Genomic DNA, 19,684 nt, shown 5'->3' with positions numbered 1-19,684 from the left:
GCTTTCATTTTGTGATTCATCCAACCAGAAGCAGCTACGTTAAAGATGTCTTACAAAAAAAACTGGTTGTTTCAAATCCTGCAACTGTGTTGGGGGAAAAGTTAAATACTTTCATATAATACAGAACTTAGTTTCTGTTATTTAGTTTTTAGATTTAGAAAAGCTCAACCTCTTTCTGTGTCACCTTGCCCTGTCACTGCATTTTAGTGGAAATATGCTTTCTGAATCCTTTATATGTACTCACCCTGAACCAAAATGCAGCAAAATAAAAAATAGGAAAACTTTCTAGATTGAAAACATGTTGGCATAGCAACAGCAATACATGTTCAGTTGTACTTATTTTCCTCTCACCTTGTCATGATGCCTAATTCCGCCACAGATTCTCCGGCTGTGGATTTTAAATGTTGGGTACATGTTGGTAACAATTATCTGTGACATTTTCTCTCAAAAGAAATGCTCAGTGTGCTTCCCCTCCTGTTATCCAGCTCTGTTTACTGGCATAACCACCATTAGATGGTGGGTTTGGGTTGCTGCCTTTGGTTCTCGTTGCTTGCCCTTCTCCCTCCCTCCATCTACTACCACACACACACACACACACACGCACACACGCACACACCCTACCCTTAACAAACACATGAGGGAGGGGGAAGGACACAGAGCCGCATCTTTGAGTTTTTGTTGTAAAAAAGGTAAAACCTTAAGTGGAGGTGAAAAGACACGTGTTGATCAGACTCAGACTGATTGTGTTTTTTAAATCATTGATGGTGTGGTAAAGTTGACCATTAATTAAAAAAGGATTACCTTTTCCTTCTGTAAATTCACTGATTTTACCTGAGGATTTTTTCCGATATTACTCTTCTCCTAAGCCTTTCTTCTCCCACCAGCTGCTGTTTAGTCCATGTTTAAAAACTCTCCTGCTTAGAAAAAGACAAAGTGAACGGTCTTTTTTACTTGCCTCTAGCTCAATGACACTGTGACACCTCACTCTACTGCAAGTTTACCCAGCCTATGTAAGCAGTCCAACATCACATTAATCTCTATGCTGCTTTGTGTTCCCCAGGGCTGCCTGCGGGAAGGACGGTGACAGCACAGTGGCTTTCTCAAGGTCGAAGCAGGAGGGCGGTACAGAACACGACACAGGTCAAAATCTCTGCTGATTTCTCAATAACCTTTGCTACCAGAACATATCAGTTTGACTTATACCAAGATTTTAATTCCTCATAATTGGTTAGAGATGGCTGACTGCTGGAAGAGTCCAAATTTGTCTGCGGTCCGCAGACTCTGGCGTGCAGATTCTATCTCGCAGATGGATGTTTTTGCATTTTCTCTGCTGCCTCAGCAGGGGTGGGAGCAAAGAAACAATGTTGAGGCATCAATAGCACATTTTCACTCATGCATCCATATTAGTCTTTTTTGGATTTTGCAACTTGAATATTTACACACAGCTCAAGAACTTCAGAAGAACTTGCTTGTTTTCCAACCCAGGTTTTCTCACATTGTGGAGCTAAACGAACGAAGGACGTCTTTTTTCCTGTCCTTCTGTTCTGATGTCCTGAAGGGATGCATGACCTCTGTGTGATTGGAGATCTGAAGGTTTTTTGTTTTTGCATTTTAATTGCCTTTTACTCCAAAGGCTTTTCTCTGGTCCCTTTGCAGCTGTGGGTGAACACACACACACACGCATACACGAAAAACATACACAGAACATTATAGATGCAGGTGTAAAGATGAGCTAATGTGGCTTTTAAATAAAGTGGGAAGGAGTTTGCAAAGTGTGCACAATGAAGCAGCTGCATTCACTTAGAGTCACAATTTTATGTTACCAAACTACCTTCCTGTATAAACACTGATCGAAATGCTGGCAGACATTCTTATGAGCTCTTATCTTTTTCCCAGTCCAAACTTAATTGTTGGAACAAGTTTCTTATTTCAAAAATCTTTTTGATTAATTGATAGACTCTAACTGGGCTACGCTAACAAAGACTTTTTCAATTAGTTGATTTATTTAAACAACTATTTCCATTCAAAAACACTATTTTATATTTTTTCTTTATTTGTTATACTAAACATTCCAGTTTATCACATACCACAAAATGAGTAACAGATTTGCACATCAAAGTACAAAAAATATGCGAAAATGGCCTCTTCCAGAGAAATAAAATAGTTTTTCTGTTTATGTATTTATAAACTGTCTGCATGTTCAGAATGTTAAATATGATGAAACTGAACTGAAAGTGATGAAAAGGCTTCAGTTTAGTTATGAGTAGAAATCCAAAAGAAAAGGCAATCCTCTTATTGGCCCTTCAGTTGAAATAACAATAACAATAACTAACATTTTCATGTAAGTTACAAACATCTTTTATTTAATAACTAGAGTAGAATAGATATATCCTTAATTGACTCACAATGGGGACATTTCTGTTTTATTTCTAAGATTGTCTGTTTTGAATTATATTAACTTAAATATTAACATTATTTGCTCAGTAACGTTGAGTCCTGGACACTGCTATGTCCAACATGCTGACTAACATGTAAATGTTTTGGGTGTGAGAGGTTAAAAGGGGTTGAAGTAAAACCATGAAACATGTCATGAAAATACATTTCTGTGATTCCTTCATGTCACACTTCATAATAACATGTGACTTGGTTTTAGAGATCTATGTGTTTCTGACTGTATGCACAGCTGAGATGTGCATAGAGTGAGAGTGAATAAAAGAAAATACAACATTTTTAAATTAGGTCTGGTGGGACTTCCTACATTTTGAAAACGATTTTGAGTATCACATAAGTTGCATTATGTGATGCAGTGTGGATACTGGCTGGTAGCAGTTGCAGTTCAGATCCCCCCTCATTTGAACTTAGAACTAACAAATGTTCCACCAGAGAATAAGCATCACTGACAGCTGTGGGTGGCCTAGGAACCAGTGACACTAGCATGTAAAGTTTTGGATACTGTAAGGTCAAAACCTAGAAATTCAAATTGCTTACCAACAGATTTGAAAAAAAGTATCTAAAAAATTTATATCTTTTGATATTAATTTTTTTAATTTATGAAGGTACATTTTTGCTGAAAAGATGCATTTACATTACTATGAGAAACATTTCTAATGCTATATAAAGCAGAAGCAAAATTACAGGCAAAAAATAGACTCAAATTGCTTAATTAATCTTGTTTATGAGATGCGATAGGGAACAAATCTACAATTTTTTTATTGACACATTGTATTTATGCATGTCAGATTTTCCACATTCTAAGAATATCAAATTGTTCCTGAGGGCAATCCAATATGGTTATTGTGGATTAGGAACATAGAAAAAGTTAGTAGAATATTAAAATGTTTACCTGGACTTACAGTAGATGGTATGTTTTACATTTAACCAGTAATATTCATCCTGAACATTATGATGAACCTTTGGCTTCTAACTCCAACCAGTCTACTCCCTGCAGTGTGGATGTCTTGTTCTTCTCTGTAGCTTACTGCATCATCGCCCCCTAGTGTTAGCGGCAACGCATACTCACACCCACTTTTTCTTTGTATGCCCAGCTGCATAAATGGATTTCATGAAATCTGTTTACAGAAACAGCTGCTTATGTCCGGGACGGAAGAACAGACAATTTGTCATGTTTGTCACTCTGGGTCTTGTATACAAAGAGTTGTGTGAATTTATCCAAACATGAATGGAATTATGGCCCAGTGCCGTGTTGGACAGATGCTCCTGCTTGGCGTGACAGCTTCCTTGGCAAAGAGCAGAACATTTGGGATGTGTTGGAGGAAGTGAGAGGAAAACAGAGAAGAAGGCCAGAAATTGGAGAATGACACTGTCAGAGCTGTTGTTATTCTTATTCAGGTTCTGTGTTCAATAAGAAGAAGAAAAGCTCTGAGATTTTTGCTGTTTTTTCGGCTGCCACATAAAGGACAACTCTGACATAAGGCAGTCTGGTTTTAGTGTTTGTCGGACCACTTTAATATCTTAGAAAAACATCGCTGATATGTTATTACATTTGAACCAAATGCCTTTTTGAAAATGTTTCAAAGTAACGCAATTGCAGGAAAGTGACTTTATTCTGTTTATTCTAACTCTGTTAGGAACTAAAAACGCTAAAAATATTACCTTCATCTAAAGAATTTCAGACATAATTTTGCAGCCATTTTTTGCTGTTTTAATTTACGTCTCATTACCATTGGTCTGACATGTGGGAGTCAGAGGAATGTGGGGCGCTATGGGTTGAAGCTGGAACCTCAACCACAGCAGCACATGAGACCATTGTTAGTTCATCCAACTGTTGATCATTTGCTGTCTGGCCGGAGAGGCCATGTAATAGACAATGATCACTGAAGGCATCTGACTGCCTCTTGTGCATTTTGATACTTACTGAGGAACATAAATATGTAGAACAACTCGGTCATTGTTGGTGGTAGAGGAATCACGTGGGATTGGTGTTAGAATGCATTCTGATGTACTGTACCAGTGGTCTTGAAAACAATAGGGAAAATGGTGTTAAAAACAGGTACCTCTGTGTGCCTGATTGGCAGTGAGGAGCTGTGCCTCTCTTTGTTTGGGCTTCTCTAAAGGCGCCACAATGATCCCAAACAGACCACCCACACTTTCTCTAAGTAAAACAAATGTCACGCAAGAACACTGTTCAGTTATCACTGACTTTCCAGTTCCACATATTGACCTAGGTCTAAACATTTTCTTTATCGCCAAAACCTTCAGAGCTGAACTGCACCTATCAGGTATATAAACCCTGTTCCAGCAGCACAACAGTGAAAGGTTTACAAATTTAACATACACCACACAAGTGTTTTTCAGCAACACATGTCATTTCACAGTTAATAATAATGTAATTAAAGTTTCTGTGTTTTTGAACATCTGTCATCAGCCCCAGCTCTGACAGTTCTGTCTCTTAATAATCGACATTGGACCATCTAGAATACATCGGACACATCCACTGACTCAACATGGTGTGGAGTGGTCTTTGTTGCTAAATGGTCTTTGTCTGAAAACCTAGCTCCACTAAATATAGTGGCAAAGTGAGGTGACTATTGTGAAGCACACACAAAAACGAGAAGGTGGCTGATTTTCAGACTTCTGAGAAGGTAGAGAAGATTGGTTTCTCATCTAAGTATCGGCCGATCTACCCAATGTAACAAAATCTGGACTGATTTATCTATCCATATTAGTATTTATACTATAAGCAAATAGAATAATCTCAAAGAGACAAACTCTTCTTAGTGACCACAGACAGAGTATATATTTTCCCTGATACAAAATCACAGTCTTGGAGCAAAAAGGTCCTGGTTCGATTCCCGGCCTGGGGTCTTTCTGAATAGAGTTTGCATGTTCTCCCTGTGCTTGCGTGGGTTCTCTCAGGGTACTTTGACTTCCTCCCACAGTCCAAAAACATCACTGTCAGGTTAATTGTTTTCTCTACATTCTCCTTAGTGAGTGTGAGTGTGTGTGTGCATGGTTATTTGTCCTGTCTGTCTCTGTGTTGCCTTGTGATGGACTGGCGACCTGTCCAGGGTGAACCAGACTTCTCGTCTGAAATGTCTTACTGGAGAGGCACCAGCACCCCTCCTGACTCACTAGGGGCAAGGGTGTAAGAGAATGGATGGATGGACAAAATCTTCCATCCATGTAAAAATAACTTTTACATTTTTATGCGACTGAAAAGCTTTTGCCTCATTTTAGTTCATTTTAAACAAGTGATTTCTTATAATGTTAGACTGAAAGTATTTTATTTTTTTTTAATCTATGTTCTGGGGATCACTTGGCCCATTGGGGTGGGAGAGAAAATAATAATTTTTGATTAATCTATATGAGACGTGGGTCATTTGGTTAAACTCAATAATCTGAATGTTAATTTATGACTTAATTGGAATTTGAAAAAACAGTTTATAGTTAACACATAGGGTCACATACAAACATTATGTTAAAACATGTTATGTGGTTCCACCTAGAGATAGATTTAAAACAGCTGGTCATAAAGCAAGAGACCATCGATCTAGTTCCACCAAAGCTTCTCATAATTGTTACATCAATAAAAGATTTACAGCCACATTGCAGCTTTCTGGCTCATATTGGAATTGAATCAGGAAGTCTACAGATCCCTTCCCCTAGTGAACACCCTGAACACACTGACACTTCACCACTGCTATAGGGAATATGCAGTAATTTAACTGTTTATTTAAAGCCTTTTTAAAGTGTTTTTTTCATTTTCATAATTTCCCTCAGACTAAACTCCCTCTAGTCTAGGTCCAAAGTGTTGCTGATTTTTAAAACCTTTAAAGAAACTAATTTGTTGAAACACTTGCTCAGTCCTCATGCTTTTTGTAATTAGTGTTAATAACTCTGCTTCTTGAAACCCTCACAGAGGGAGTTTAGTTTCCAAGAAGTTCACTTACTGTAAATGAAAGAAAAGCTCTACTCTGTTATTAGGCAGACCAGCTTCAAAAGCTTAAATGATTCAGACAGTAACTTAAAAATATTGAACTAATGAACTCATCAGGGTTATTAATGGTGCTTGTGTTATGAAGTAGGGGATGGTGATAGGATATCAAAATGATATGACATTTCAGGAAACAACTCCTTTAACATTTTTATGACCATTTAGCAAAAAGTTTACATTATTCTAATACATTTGCTTAAATGAGTAATTTAAAAATGAATAAATAAAGCTGGTAACACAAGCAACTTTCAGTAAGCCAACCAAGTATTATATGTATACCAAATGTTCATAAAACTCTTATATTTGATATGGGGTGTTTATAGTTTGGTCCAGACTGTGATAGCAGAGGCATTTAGAGTCTATCACATTGTCAGCAGAAGAATAACATACAGTCAAGGTCGGGACAGACAGTAACAGAGATTCAATATTTATTGAGAATCAGAAAATGATAACAATGACAAGGTGAGGCTTTAACATTCTGTATGTCAAACAAGCAGGTGGAGCAGGTGTATGATAGCATCTTCAACTCCAACTCCACGGATATTAGCAATCTGCAGCATATATGCTTGATTCCTTACATTGGAGTCTCTGTAGGACCTTCATGGTGTGAGATATCACAGGAACAAGTTTCTCTGCTTGCATTTGTTGATATTGTTGTAATTTCACGCTGTCAAATCTTCAAACCATTCAACAAATGTATGTTGTTGCTTGTGCTTTTTTCATGTCTGAAAAACGTTCCTGTATTTAAGAGACAGGTTCATGGAAGTCTCACACCTGCCTTGAAATGAGGAGCAGACTGTCACTGACTCATTGGACTGCAGCTGGGCTTCAGTCTAAATGCGGAGAGAACTGCTGTGGTTCTTCTTCCGAGCTCTGATTCTATTATTAAGATGTGATATAACATCACTAGTTTTTGTTGGAATTTTCTATATTTTATAAAAATTTGGCCATCTATTTCTATAAAGTTTTCTGGAAAAGTTGGTTGATTGCTTTCTAGAGTCAACGTACTTGATGGTTTAAAAAGGTTACAGGTCCACAACATATTTCATCTCAGTGTTCCAGGGACTTAAAGGACTGTTCCCAGCTTATGTTTTCACTGCAAAATAAATATAAATGGACAGGTAAAAATAAGATTAAAACCTGTCTAGATACATTTTCTTTAACAATTTAAGCCAGATGGCGAAAACACTCACAGGCTGTAGATTTCCTCATTAGCTTTTGTCCTGCTGTGTGTTCAGCTGGGTGCTGTTGCTGCTGTTACACATCTAAACACGAAACGAGTGTTTAGCTCCCTCAATTTTCTCAACCTCCTTGTGACCAACGGGATGGGGTGGAGTCACATGACTACAAACCGTACACTTGTAGCATCTTAAAGACACATTAGCATAACCTAACTATCCATAACCTAAATAGACAAAACGTCTATTCCTTTCATTTTTTAAAAAAATACAGACTTGGGCAAGATTAATACATTTTTCGTGTCAGTTAAAGATTGGTTTATTATCCAGGCCTTTTCGAAATATATAAAACATTCCTGACATAGTTGTTAGATGCACAGACAGTTCCAGGTTTACCTCTGTTCAGAACTTACAAGCTTTTGTTGATGTCTTGTTCTGTAAACTTTGGGGAAGATGAAGAAAATGCAACACATGGAATCGTCCAGGTTAAGGTGGAACACATTGCAGTGACATTAGACCAAAAGATATGTGTAATTTGCTTCTGCGATAATTAAGAGCTCAGTGGCCATAAAATAATTCAGATCTATAACTGTATGAACTTTTTCATCACTGACTAACCAGGGTGAAGTGAAAATTCTTTGTTTCCAGGATTTAGCTAAATAATTGGTACATCTTCAGGAAAAACAGTATCACTATCTCCCTAATGCACTGGCTTCTCATTCTGAAACCAGTGAAAAAGCTGTAGGAGGAAAAAAAGGAAAGCCTGAGAGGAAACTTTTTTTCTCATCTGCATTCGTGCTACATGACGTGTTTATTTTTATTGTAGGTTGAATGTTCTACACAGTTTCTGCCCTTTTTGAGCAACATCCTCAGGATTTGATTGGCTAGTTTAGTGTGTGTGAAAAATCACAACCCCTTCAGACACCAGGGGTTCTTTGGTATTCCAACAACATCTGTTTCAATTTTTGTTTCATCTCCCTCAGCTCTCATCCCACAGCCCTAGCTTGTTGTCCAGCCCAGCTTGGCAAGTGTTGCAGGTCTGGGCTATATATATGATACCTGATTGTCTCCCAGGTTCTGTCACACTCCCACACTGCCTCAAACACATCTTTATAGATGTTTAGTGCTGGTTTTGAAGAATCTGTTGCTGCAATGTTGCATTAAGCAAAAAAGTATATGTATATCACCAACATGTTCCCCTAGCTTTTTAAGCATTTCTATAATACATATTATATTTTTTAAGGTTTTATTGTCTCTAGTGGCCTTTATTTGATAGTGAATTGACAGGAGATGGGATAATGAGAGAAGGGGGAAGACATGCATCAAAGGTTGCCAGGCCGGAAATTGAACCTGCGACAACCTCATTGAGGACTAAGGCCTCCATATGTGGGTTGTGCGTAACCCCTGCGCCACCACAGCATCCTGAAGACATATCAGTTATAAGTAAAACAATGTATGCAAGCAATACATTGACCTTTTCTTCAAGGATACACATTTGACAGATATGCTTTTACTGACTTGCATGTCTAGTCAGCAAACAGGTGTGATTAGGTGACCATCTGTTAGCCAACAGCAGCAACAGTTTTGTAACTGTGACCTTCTGTTCTCTGTGCAGACACAGCCGACACATGTCAGCGTGGGAGGCTTCATGTGTTACAGCTTGCTGTTGGTGCTTTCTGTTGGTGCCTCTGTCCTTCTGTTTGTTTGTCAGGAAAGTTCAAAGACTTGTGCTGGCCTCTTTCTCCTCGTCTGTTTTTCTTTTTATCTTTCCGTCTTCTTAAAGCTTCACATTTTTTCTTTCCTTCTGCCTGGTGGTTAGATTTTTTCTCACCTCACCAGCCCCCTTCAGTTGCCAATGACATTCACCCCGGCAAGATCGGGGAGACACACGCAGATGGAAGAAGCCTTTTCAGCCTTTATTCTCCCAAGCTTCTGCATTCCTCTTAGACGGTCCCTTTGATGTAAGTCAAACAGTTTAGGCCCTGCATTGCTGTGACCAGCTCAATCTCTTAAATCTCAAATATGACCTGATTTAATTGTAAATGATTTGTAAATTTCCATGAGAGTGCAGAGTGTTTCAGATGTGTAACAAATAGGTAACATGGTTTGCATAAAACATTCTGTGGAAAAGTGTTTCCTTTATGCCAGAAACATTAATGTACTAAACCTAAACCAAATACCGCCAAAACAACCAAAGTATATAATAATTAGCAGCCATAATAAATGGTTTCCCCATCATTAGCGGGATTGAAAAATACTTAAAATATATTTTAGATTTCTCCTGCTTGGAGTTTTTCTTGTGCTGATCATGAGTATTAAGGACAGTTTGATCACACATGTAAAGACTGTGTGCTTTTATAGAAACAGGGAAACAATCTCAACAGCTTTATTTGCTGTGTCCTCTGGAGCTACACCTGATGTTGATTGTTGATGATTCATTTATCATTCAAATATTTTATCCAGTAGCATGAGCATCCATTGTGCAGGCATTAGGCTTAACACATGCATGCACACCATCAGTATCCCTGCTTACAAATTGAAGACATTTTTAGTCAGATGAGATATTTTCATCTCAGATGGATGTGCTTTGATGATCTCTACTGTTTGGGATCCTAATCATTGAAATCAGTTTTCTCCTGGCAGGGCTATCACCACTGTTCAGATAATGTCAAAAACTCAAATGTACTTGATATGTTTCAAAATCTTATCACTTAGTATTAAATTACACAGATGACTATTATTGTAATACTCATGGTATTTCACTGTTGCTGAGCAGCTGAGAGACATTCTGGGAAAATGTTCCTCTGTGTTGAACCTGAAGATGTAAATATGAACCTAAATGATGTGCTTTGTTGTTGTGAATGCCTCCCATCCCTTGTCCCGGAGGGATGCTGTAAGGCTGCAGTTTTGTTATATTCAAAATGTTGCTAGATTTGCTTCCATTATGTACATGTGGGAGTGTTTTGCTCCTCTAAATGCATGTTTTGTTTGTTTAAAGCTAAGTCAGCAAAATGCTCCTAATTGGGTACTAGTCTAATCTTCCCCATACTGTACGCTGCTCATCTATCTAAGACACAGTTCTACAAAAGAAATAGAATCTTTCACATTCAGTGCATGCCTCATTGCCAAATGATGGAAAGCTTGTCTGTCCAGATGAAACAAAGATATTTGTTCTTTCAGGTTTGCTTAGGCAACAAAAAAGGCTAAAGACAAAGTGTTGTTGCAAAACATTCTTATTTTTGCTTCCAAACAGCCAAGAAACTAATGGAACATGGAAAGCTGTACTTGAAAACTGGTTGGAACAGTAGTTTTCTGATCTCTCTGAAGGTTACTGATAGGGCTTTTCCACTGAAAGAGCTCTTATTCTTGAGCTGGTTTGGTTCAGTTGCCTTCGATCTACAGTGCTTTATTGCTCATTTCCAGTAGTTAGAGGAACCATGTCTACCTTGTCAACAGTGGGTGTTACACAACGTGGTCAGAGATCATAGTAGCAAGATGTTGGCGTTGGCCAAAATGTGTATGCTACTGCTTTATTCACATATCTTCTTTTAATTGAAGAAGAGCCACAGACATTTCCACTCATCACTGGTACAGTGTTCACTCTTTCTGCACACATCAGAGAGATTAATGTCATGAAACAACAGAGAAGTTGATGACTGTGGTGGTGTTCTCACCAGGTGATAGTGGAGATGTCTCTGATTTCTAGCCCAAAATAAAATCAGCTGCTGAGTTTCCAAAATGGACCACCGTGGTTATTAGATGGTAGGGAGTTACACCACTCACACCTAAGGACAATTTAGAGAAACCGACTAACCTAACAGCCATGCCTTGGACAGTGGCAGGAAGTCAGAGCACTCAGAGGGAGCTCATGCATGCACATGGAGAACAAACACGCTCTATGAAGACATTATTACCTTATTACTACAAGGCAACCATGCTGCCCCATTGGTCATTATATACAGAGAATGTAGACATGGATTTTGCTGAGTTCTCAGTAGAGGTGTGCCGATCGATCGACCACCGATCATAATCGGCTGATTTCCGTGAAAAGTGTATGATTGGGGATCGCCGATCACTGTCTCTTGTTGCCTATCAGCGAAACCGATCTCATTTCACCTCATTTCTTAGTCTGCATGTGCAGCTGATCTCCTGTTCAAGCGCACAGCAACAAATCCTAAGCGATGTGGCGAGGAACTTCAACGCACTGAGAGTGAATGGGGAAGTTTGCGTGTCACACTGAAGAAATACCTCGGGGGTGAAGCACGTCAAAATGCATCAACACAACATATGTAATATGACGTTTAAAAAAACAAACATTTGACGGAGTTTGGCTACATCGAGACTCACTGCAGGCAAAAAAAAAAAGGGACATCTGGAGCGGCCAGATAGCAGGTAAAGCAGCGCACAGCTACCAATACTCGCCTGGAAGAGCATGACAGTCAAAAAGGTAAACAAATAACCCAAAAAATAATTTAAGTCAACAAGCTAGCGGTGTAAAATGCTGGTTCTGCTCCCGTTGTTGGACCGCCACTACGTGCTACAGGTAGTAATATTTCACAGACGGAGCGCCGTTTCTGCTCCACCCGCAGTGAACTCTCATACCGAACGTCTGCTCAAAGCTGCAATAGTTAAATTAAACAAACAAAAAAAGATCTTACATATATATTAAAACTTTCACTATGTAATAAACTTTCACTATGTGATAGATAATCTCTAAAAAAAAAAATTGATGTAATTCACCCTTCAAAACATATATATGACTTTGGTAATAGTGAATAAACGGCTTCTGTACAGACAACAGTTACCTCAGTGTTTTGACCTTTTGTTGTAGGAAAAACTATGTTTAATCAGTAATGGCAGGAAATGATGCGGGAGGCAGAGAATACCTCTGGCAAGGTGACATCACATGAAGATATAGACGTTAGTATTTCAAACAAAAAATTCAACTGAAGCAAAAACTGGCAAAGTCAAGCATGTCATCATCAAGCAAAATCAAACAGAAGATCAAAAGGAAAAGACATCACAGAAATGCGTCTGCTCTTTGACTGACAGAACATCAGAAATCATTTCAAGATAACATTTGGCTCTAGGAATGAAAGATGCAAATTAGATGATTAGATTATGCAGATTATTCCTTTTTTCTTGTTCAGTTTTCTCAGTCTGATGAGAGATGATAGATAAACTTGAAATTTGGCACCCAAATACACACATTTTTCTAATCTGATGTTGGTACTTTATATGGGACAGGCATACTGCATGTGTTGAAGTGAGATGGAAATGACCCCCTGTCCTTTCGGCTGTTAACTGATGGAGACACAGCTGTGGTGGAATTCTGTTTTCCTGCCTGACTGAAAATGAGATACGAAGCAGCGTTGGGGTGGCTCATCCCCAGGCTGCATCTGCTTCCTTCCTCATACCTCCATTGTTGAGCAATACATTGTTAAGTCGTCTCAGCTAAACCACCATCTGGACATGCACTAATACCACAACTGGTCCAAATCCACAAATGCCTCCCTTAATCATATTGACAGTTGAAGCACCTGTAACTCGTAGCCTACACTCAGACATTATACTGGAAGGAATATTTGTAAAATCCATACATCTCCATCATTAATCAGACTCGCCTATTGTGTGAACAACGTTCTACAGATTAAAACAATTACTTAAAAATCAGGTGCTAACCCTAACATCTGATAAAATATTGAAATTATTCAAGGTCATTGATGTTTAGGCCTCAGACCATTGAGTTCCCTCAATGGTCTTCATCTTCAACAAACTTCACGAAAGAGAATATTCAGTCATCATTTGAATTAGTTCAGCAGAGTAAGTAAATATTTTAAACTATGACCAAGAACACTCCCATGTAGTAGAAGCATCATCTCTGTGTGTGTGGGGGTGTTTGTGTGTGTGTGTGTATCGGTGCGTGTGTGTATCGGTGCGTGTGCATTCGTGTGTTAAATTGCACCTTCTCCTTTTACTGGTAAGCTTCTCACCAGTGTCTCGGTAGTTCTGTGTACTTCATGTAGCTCTGATTGGTTTACCTGGCAGGTTTATTTAACTAGATTTGTTCATTTTTGGGTAAATTAGCCATTTTACATTTTAATGACTTGTCTTATTTTACTATGTGAGTGTCTCTAACTTTGACTTTCACCTGCTGTAGCCTCCTTTGACCCTGGTGACTGTTGCTGTTGTAGTAATTCTTCCTGCTTTGGAATAACACATAAAACTGTTTAATTTATTGGTTCAGTCAAAATTCTAGAAAATTGTCAGCAAATTTGATCTGACAAAACTGACCATGTCTTTGAGCTAATCTAGCTGAAGACGACAATCCTGACTCGGGAAGGTGTGTCTAACGCTGTGTTTCAGTTACCTTGGAACTCATTGATGTCACTCCCGAAGTAACAACGTTCCAAGTATCATAGTCAGAGAAGTCAGGACGTAGAAATTGTTCACAAAACCTTTGACAAACTCTGTTTTAAGCTTTAATTTTTATAAGCAAACAGCAATTTATAACTGTAGTCACTAAAAGTAACTATACACTACACACTTGTGCACCCACACAAGTGTGTCTTCTAAAATAAACATATTTCCACCACAGCTCACTGTTGTTGATGTGAGGAGTGGCCATATTAAAATGTCAAGTTGGCCATATAAGTCGTAACTGGGATAGTCATAGTGGGAGGTCTGACTTGTGAGAGTGTTCCAGTTGATTTTTCCATGGATGTATGGATGGAGTTTAATCCATCCATCCATGCTGGGGTAACTTTAGATATCAGTTTTTCTATTGTCTTGCTTTTGTTTGATGTTACTTCCACTGCCTCATCTCAGATACAGAAGATGTTAGATGGAAGAAAGACATTTGAAGAGATGAGTTGTCCTGAGTTTTTCCCTTTTGTCTAGACTTGATCTTAGATTTAAAGAACCTGGATTAAACCAATAATTGACAGAGGATGTGCAGTCATTCTACCATAACTGTGAAACAGTTAGACACTAAACTGAGCAGGGATGCCAACATCTCAAATGTTGAGATGTCAAAGGAAAGAACTCTCTTTAAGGAAGAGGCAGACAGAATGGTGCAGCTAACTGGAAACGACAATGAACAGAGATGAAAAAGAAAACAGTGCTAATGGTGCCTACTTTCTAGTTGCTGTAATGACTCTTTCCAGAGTGTACTTGGCTGTTTCTCAATGACTGCTGGCACCATCATCAGGTTTTAGTACGTGGCATGAACTAATGAATAAATCTGGACCTGTCCGGTGGGACTTGGCCCTTGTAAAGTATAAATATTGAAATCAGCCTTTGGAACTTACTCACTTATTATCTGAAAATATCCAACAATATGTTCCCAGAGAATAGAGAAAAACAAAGGAGGTGCTTTTCTATTTATAACTTGTCAAAAGTAGAAAGCATAACTTTGATATCTTAAGACAAGCTTTTTAATACAATCATTTATTTTTGGCTGCACATGTACCTCCCCATCCAGAAGAACTAAAAAAAGCTTAAAGGATGAAGGGATTTATTGTTTAAATACAATTCTTGTAGAGGGGACAGGTAGGGGAGAGAAACATTAACAAACGTACCTCTAAGGCAAAAAACATATGATGGATTAATCCTCAGGAAGCCTCATTTTGATGACAGCAGGTTGAGCTTTGTGAAACATGGAGGAAGGATGCTGTCAGGGTGTCATTGATCAGATTCTTTTTGGAATACAGAGACAACTTGGACAATACTGAAGAAGATGCCAGTGAGATTTGTGAGTAATATTTCAATCAACAAGATTTGTCTGTTGTCACAAAACATTTCCAGTTTGAATTTTCACCAAATGCCAACATGAACACAATCTATTTATCACGATCCCGTGGCGCTTGGGTCTTACTTTTCTTCATTGTTTGCATTTTGATAATTTCCTTTCTATACATCTATTTAAACATTTGAACCTCCTGAGGACTATTTCACAAAAGTAGGTTTAAGAAATCCAGGATAGGAGATAAAGCCAGGACTGACATAGCGCCATCAGTTCATCCTGGCTTTATCCATTTCAGTCACACTCAGGAGGTGTGACTATGTCGAGCCAGGCTTAAGTAAATCAGGTAAATGCACATCCACAGATTTCTCCAATAGACCATGAGATTGATCAAAGTCACTAATGCTAGATATATTGCGTAGGCCGTACCTCACTCATAACAAACATCTTTTATTGAGGATTATGAGGAACAGAAGGACATCATATTAAAGAAAGAAAAAAATGCTGCATCAAATGCATAGTTAGCCTAAAACATACATTTCCAAACCATTCTTAACTAAAAACACATTATAATAATACCTATTATTTTCTCAAATAAACAACTTTAACCTAATAAATTAACTGTGGAAGTCAGCATTAAAACATTTTGAAGCTGACAGTGGATTCATTCATGCTACTTTTTTTTGTTCCACATCTTAAATATATTTATACAGAACAAATATGACAACAAATCAAAATTAAATATAAAATCATCTGGGAAGTATGTGGATACGATGTTGACTACAATGTGCAAATGACTTACTAATAACTTAGAAGACATAAGACCTTATATCATCTTTTAATAGTTTTACTTATGGTTAACTTCATGTTGAGTTCTGGTGCTTTTGTTTTGAAGGAACAATTTCTTGTTTAACTGTTTAACCGGTAAAGGCACCTTACTGGCAATGACAAGACAGAAAATAAATTGTTACTTGTAGATACAAGTATGTATCATATAAATAAATCCTTGTTTTAAATGTTTGATTTAAACTGTGAAGTTGTTTAATTATGCCAAAAATAAAGTCAGAAGTAAAAGTTATTTAAGTTAAATTGAAATTAATCAATTTAACTTAAATAACTTTTAAGTTATTTAAGTTAAAATAAATAACTTAAATAACTTAAGTTATTTAAGTTATTTATATAACTTAAATAACTTAAGTCAAGTCAATATGGCTTGACTTGATTTTATTTTTTTTGACTTGATTTTTTCTAATCCCCACAACACTGTCTATTAAATGTCAAACTAGAATAGCGGTCCTCAGAAACACAGCCAAATGGTGACAGTTCATATGGGTCATTTTAGCCTGGTCTGGAGCATGCTAGCTGCACAGGATAAATCACCATGGTAACTTATGTGCCACTGCTTTGTAGAAATCGAATCCAGGCTTAATTAAACCAAAATAAATCTCGGTTTAATTTGCTACCATGGTTTAGTGAAACAGCCCATTTGGAATTACAGCTTCCTAATGGGAAGTTGTAATTTCCCATTAGGAATGGGAAATTGTGGTTGTTTTGAAGCAATCTGATTGGCTGACTTAAGTTTTATATTTGCGCTACACTGACCCCTATGGGTTTGGCTTCTTTTATACTGCACTCAGTTTCTAATCCCCAAGTCTCCCAACCCCTACTGGAAACTGATCTAAACAGCTTGTCCCAACAAAATGTGTAAAGCATTGAGGTTCTTTAGAATTTCTGGTTCACTTAATTTTGTAAAATTCATACACTGGTACTGCTTAGTTAGGAGCCCTGTAGTGGTAACTACGGGGGAATCAAACTTGGAGTCCACAGTTTGATTCTGGGGTGAGGTTTTTACTACAGGAAATAGATAGTTTTTGGTTGTATATGGAGAATTCAAGATGGGAGAAAACTAAAAAGAAAATGTAAGGAAGAATACTGGAGATTATTAGAGCGAACCGAGTTGGGGGTAATTACAAGTGGCCTCGCCTTCCTCAGAATGGATTAGATAGAGATTGATACTGTAACAGTGCTTTCATTTCAGTTTCATTTCATCTGTCCGTGTGTGGGCGGGTACGCATGCATGTGTGTGTGTGTGCGGGGTGGAGGCCCCTTTTTAATACATTTTCTGTATGAATGAGGATGTGCATATGGAAGTGCATTAATGGGTAAATGGTTTACAGGGAAGGTCTGTGGATAGGATACAGCAGAGAATCAATCATAGCAGTGAAATGAGGTGAGGAGAAAGATGGAAGCAGCACATTTGGCTGGAAGTCTGAGAGAAACAAAAAAAGCAGTTTAATTTTGGGATGGTGCTTTGTCAAAGGCGAGGCAGTGGCAGAAAGCTGGACGGGGCTCCACTCTTTTGTGTTCACATAATATCAAGTGGAGGAGCTGGGATTTTTCTAAATGTAGGCGTTTCTTAGAGAAGGCATTTTGTCCAGCTAATATTTTTATATATATATTTAGTTCAATGTTCGAAACCCTTGTAACGACTTCACTTTGTGTGAAAGATGTGTCGTTACTGTTTCTTCCAAATTGAATTAGTGATCTGATTGTATCTCAGAATATATAGCATCAAAGTAAAACTGAAATAGCTACTTTGTAGAAAATGTTCTCTGTGAGTAGCCCTCAGTGTTTTACATAAAATAGGATCATACACCATATGAGAAGTGACTGCTCAGTATCGGGTTTTCATGTGATAACCTTAAGGCTGTATACCTTGAAAAAGTTTTATTTTAAAACAAGTGAACAAAAAAAACCTATATTAAATTTAATATTTAATTATTCTAGCAACTAAAACTACAAAATTTTACTTTTTGGTAGGTTAAACATCAGGTTATAAGTTGGCCCCCCTTCTAACCTAAAATGCTGATTAATAAGTCAGCATTTTTACAAACGAGGTGTTTTTGCCAACCACATGAATACACAAACCCAGAAAAAACTAATCATAAACCAGCCACAAAAAAAAGACATGTTTAGAGTTCCATTAAACACAGTTTCTGTGTGGAATGGCGTTCTGCACAAATAATTTAAATGTTCCTGTTACTTACTAACTCTTCATTCACCCTGGTTAAATGAATTGGGTCATTTATCAGTCATTTAAACCTATCCTGCATTGTCACCTGCATTTCCTACTGTCCTAACAACAGTTATGTTCTTTAAAATGAAACATAAAGAGCTGAAAAATAATGTTTCTCTCTCCTTGGACCACAACTTGCAAAGTCAAACATCACATTTCAGTATAAAACTAATTCTACTCAGCTGTACCACTCTGACGACCATAATTAAGCAGCAAGCTATTATGACTAATTGTGGTAATAAATACTTAGACAGGAGGTAAAGCTTCTTTGTCAGAGCCATGATTATTTGGGTGTTTGTTTATTAATCACTGTTGCCCAGTTAGCGTCAGCTTTTACCTGACAGAAGCTACTTAGGTGTACAACTCTGAGATGAAGGTTAACAAGAAGCTACATGTTTAATAACCATCATTATAGACACATTTGAAAGCACAATGGGGTACAAAATGGGAGAAACTTTATCAAATATAGCAGACAACAAATCAATATTTGACTAATCAGATATTTTCTCTTTATTTAAATAATACCAATGCTTCTTAATGTTTAGATTATGTTCATTCATACACAATCTATTTTTATATTATATTTGTTTCTATCCATCCATCCATTATCTGAATACCCTACTTCCCTAATGGGGTTGGGAGGGTTGCTGGTGTCCATCTCCAGCTGCGTCCCAGGCGAGAGGCGGGGTACACCCTGGACAGGTCGCCAGTCTGTCACAGGGCAACACAAAGACATACAAGACAAACAACACACTCACACACACATTGGTTTCTCTAAATTGGTTTCTCTAAATTCAGGGAGAATTTAGAGAAACCAATTAACCTGACAGTCATGTTTTTGGACTGTGGGAGGAAGCCGGAGAACCCGGAGAGAACCCACGCATGCACAGGGAGAACATGCAAACTCTATGCAGAAAGATCCCCAGCCGGGAATCGAACCCAGGACCTTCTTGCTGCAAGGCAACAGCTCTACCAACTGCGCCACTGTGCAGCCCTTATTATATTTGTTTCTAAAGCATAAAAATATTTTGACACAAATTTAAAATTGAAAGTTCCTGGTGTGTTTTGTAAGTGAAGTGTTTCAAACAATCAGCAGAAGCATTAACTGAAATCATTCGTCTGTGGAGTGTGGGCGTAACATAAACAAACCTGAAAATAGTCTTTTTAAACCATCATATTAGCTTTTGATTATGGAATGCAGATTGGTCCCATTAAGTAAATTGCAATCTTTA

The 19,684-nt window shown here is 37.9% G+C and overlaps 1 protein-coding gene across 2 annotated transcripts in view; it reads left to right on the top strand.

Moving 5' to 3' along the window:
* Positions 1-19,684, top strand: part of adam19a (ADAM metallopeptidase domain 19a) — a 136,410-nt gene that overhangs the window by 20,721 nt on the left and 96,005 nt on the right. For both annotated transcript variants that reach the window (XR_006368795.1, XM_044097810.1), the window contains exon 2: positions 1,061-1,140. Coding sequence is in view for 1 of the 2 variants with exons in the window: in XM_044097810.1 (XP_043953745.1) it covers positions 1,061-1,140 (80 nt within the window). In the remaining variant the exon portion in view is untranslated. The remainder of the gene's footprint in view (positions 1-1,060; positions 1,141-19,684) is intronic.

The sequence above is a fragment of the Gambusia affinis genome, linkage group LG18, assembly GCF_019740435.1.
Source record: "Gambusia affinis linkage group LG18, SWU_Gaff_1.0, whole genome shotgun sequence".
Taxonomy (NCBI): Eukaryota; Metazoa; Chordata; class Actinopteri; order Cyprinodontiformes; family Poeciliidae; genus Gambusia; species Gambusia affinis.
Note: the sequence above shows the minus strand (reverse complement) of the source record. Positions and strands in the feature narration are given on the sequence as shown.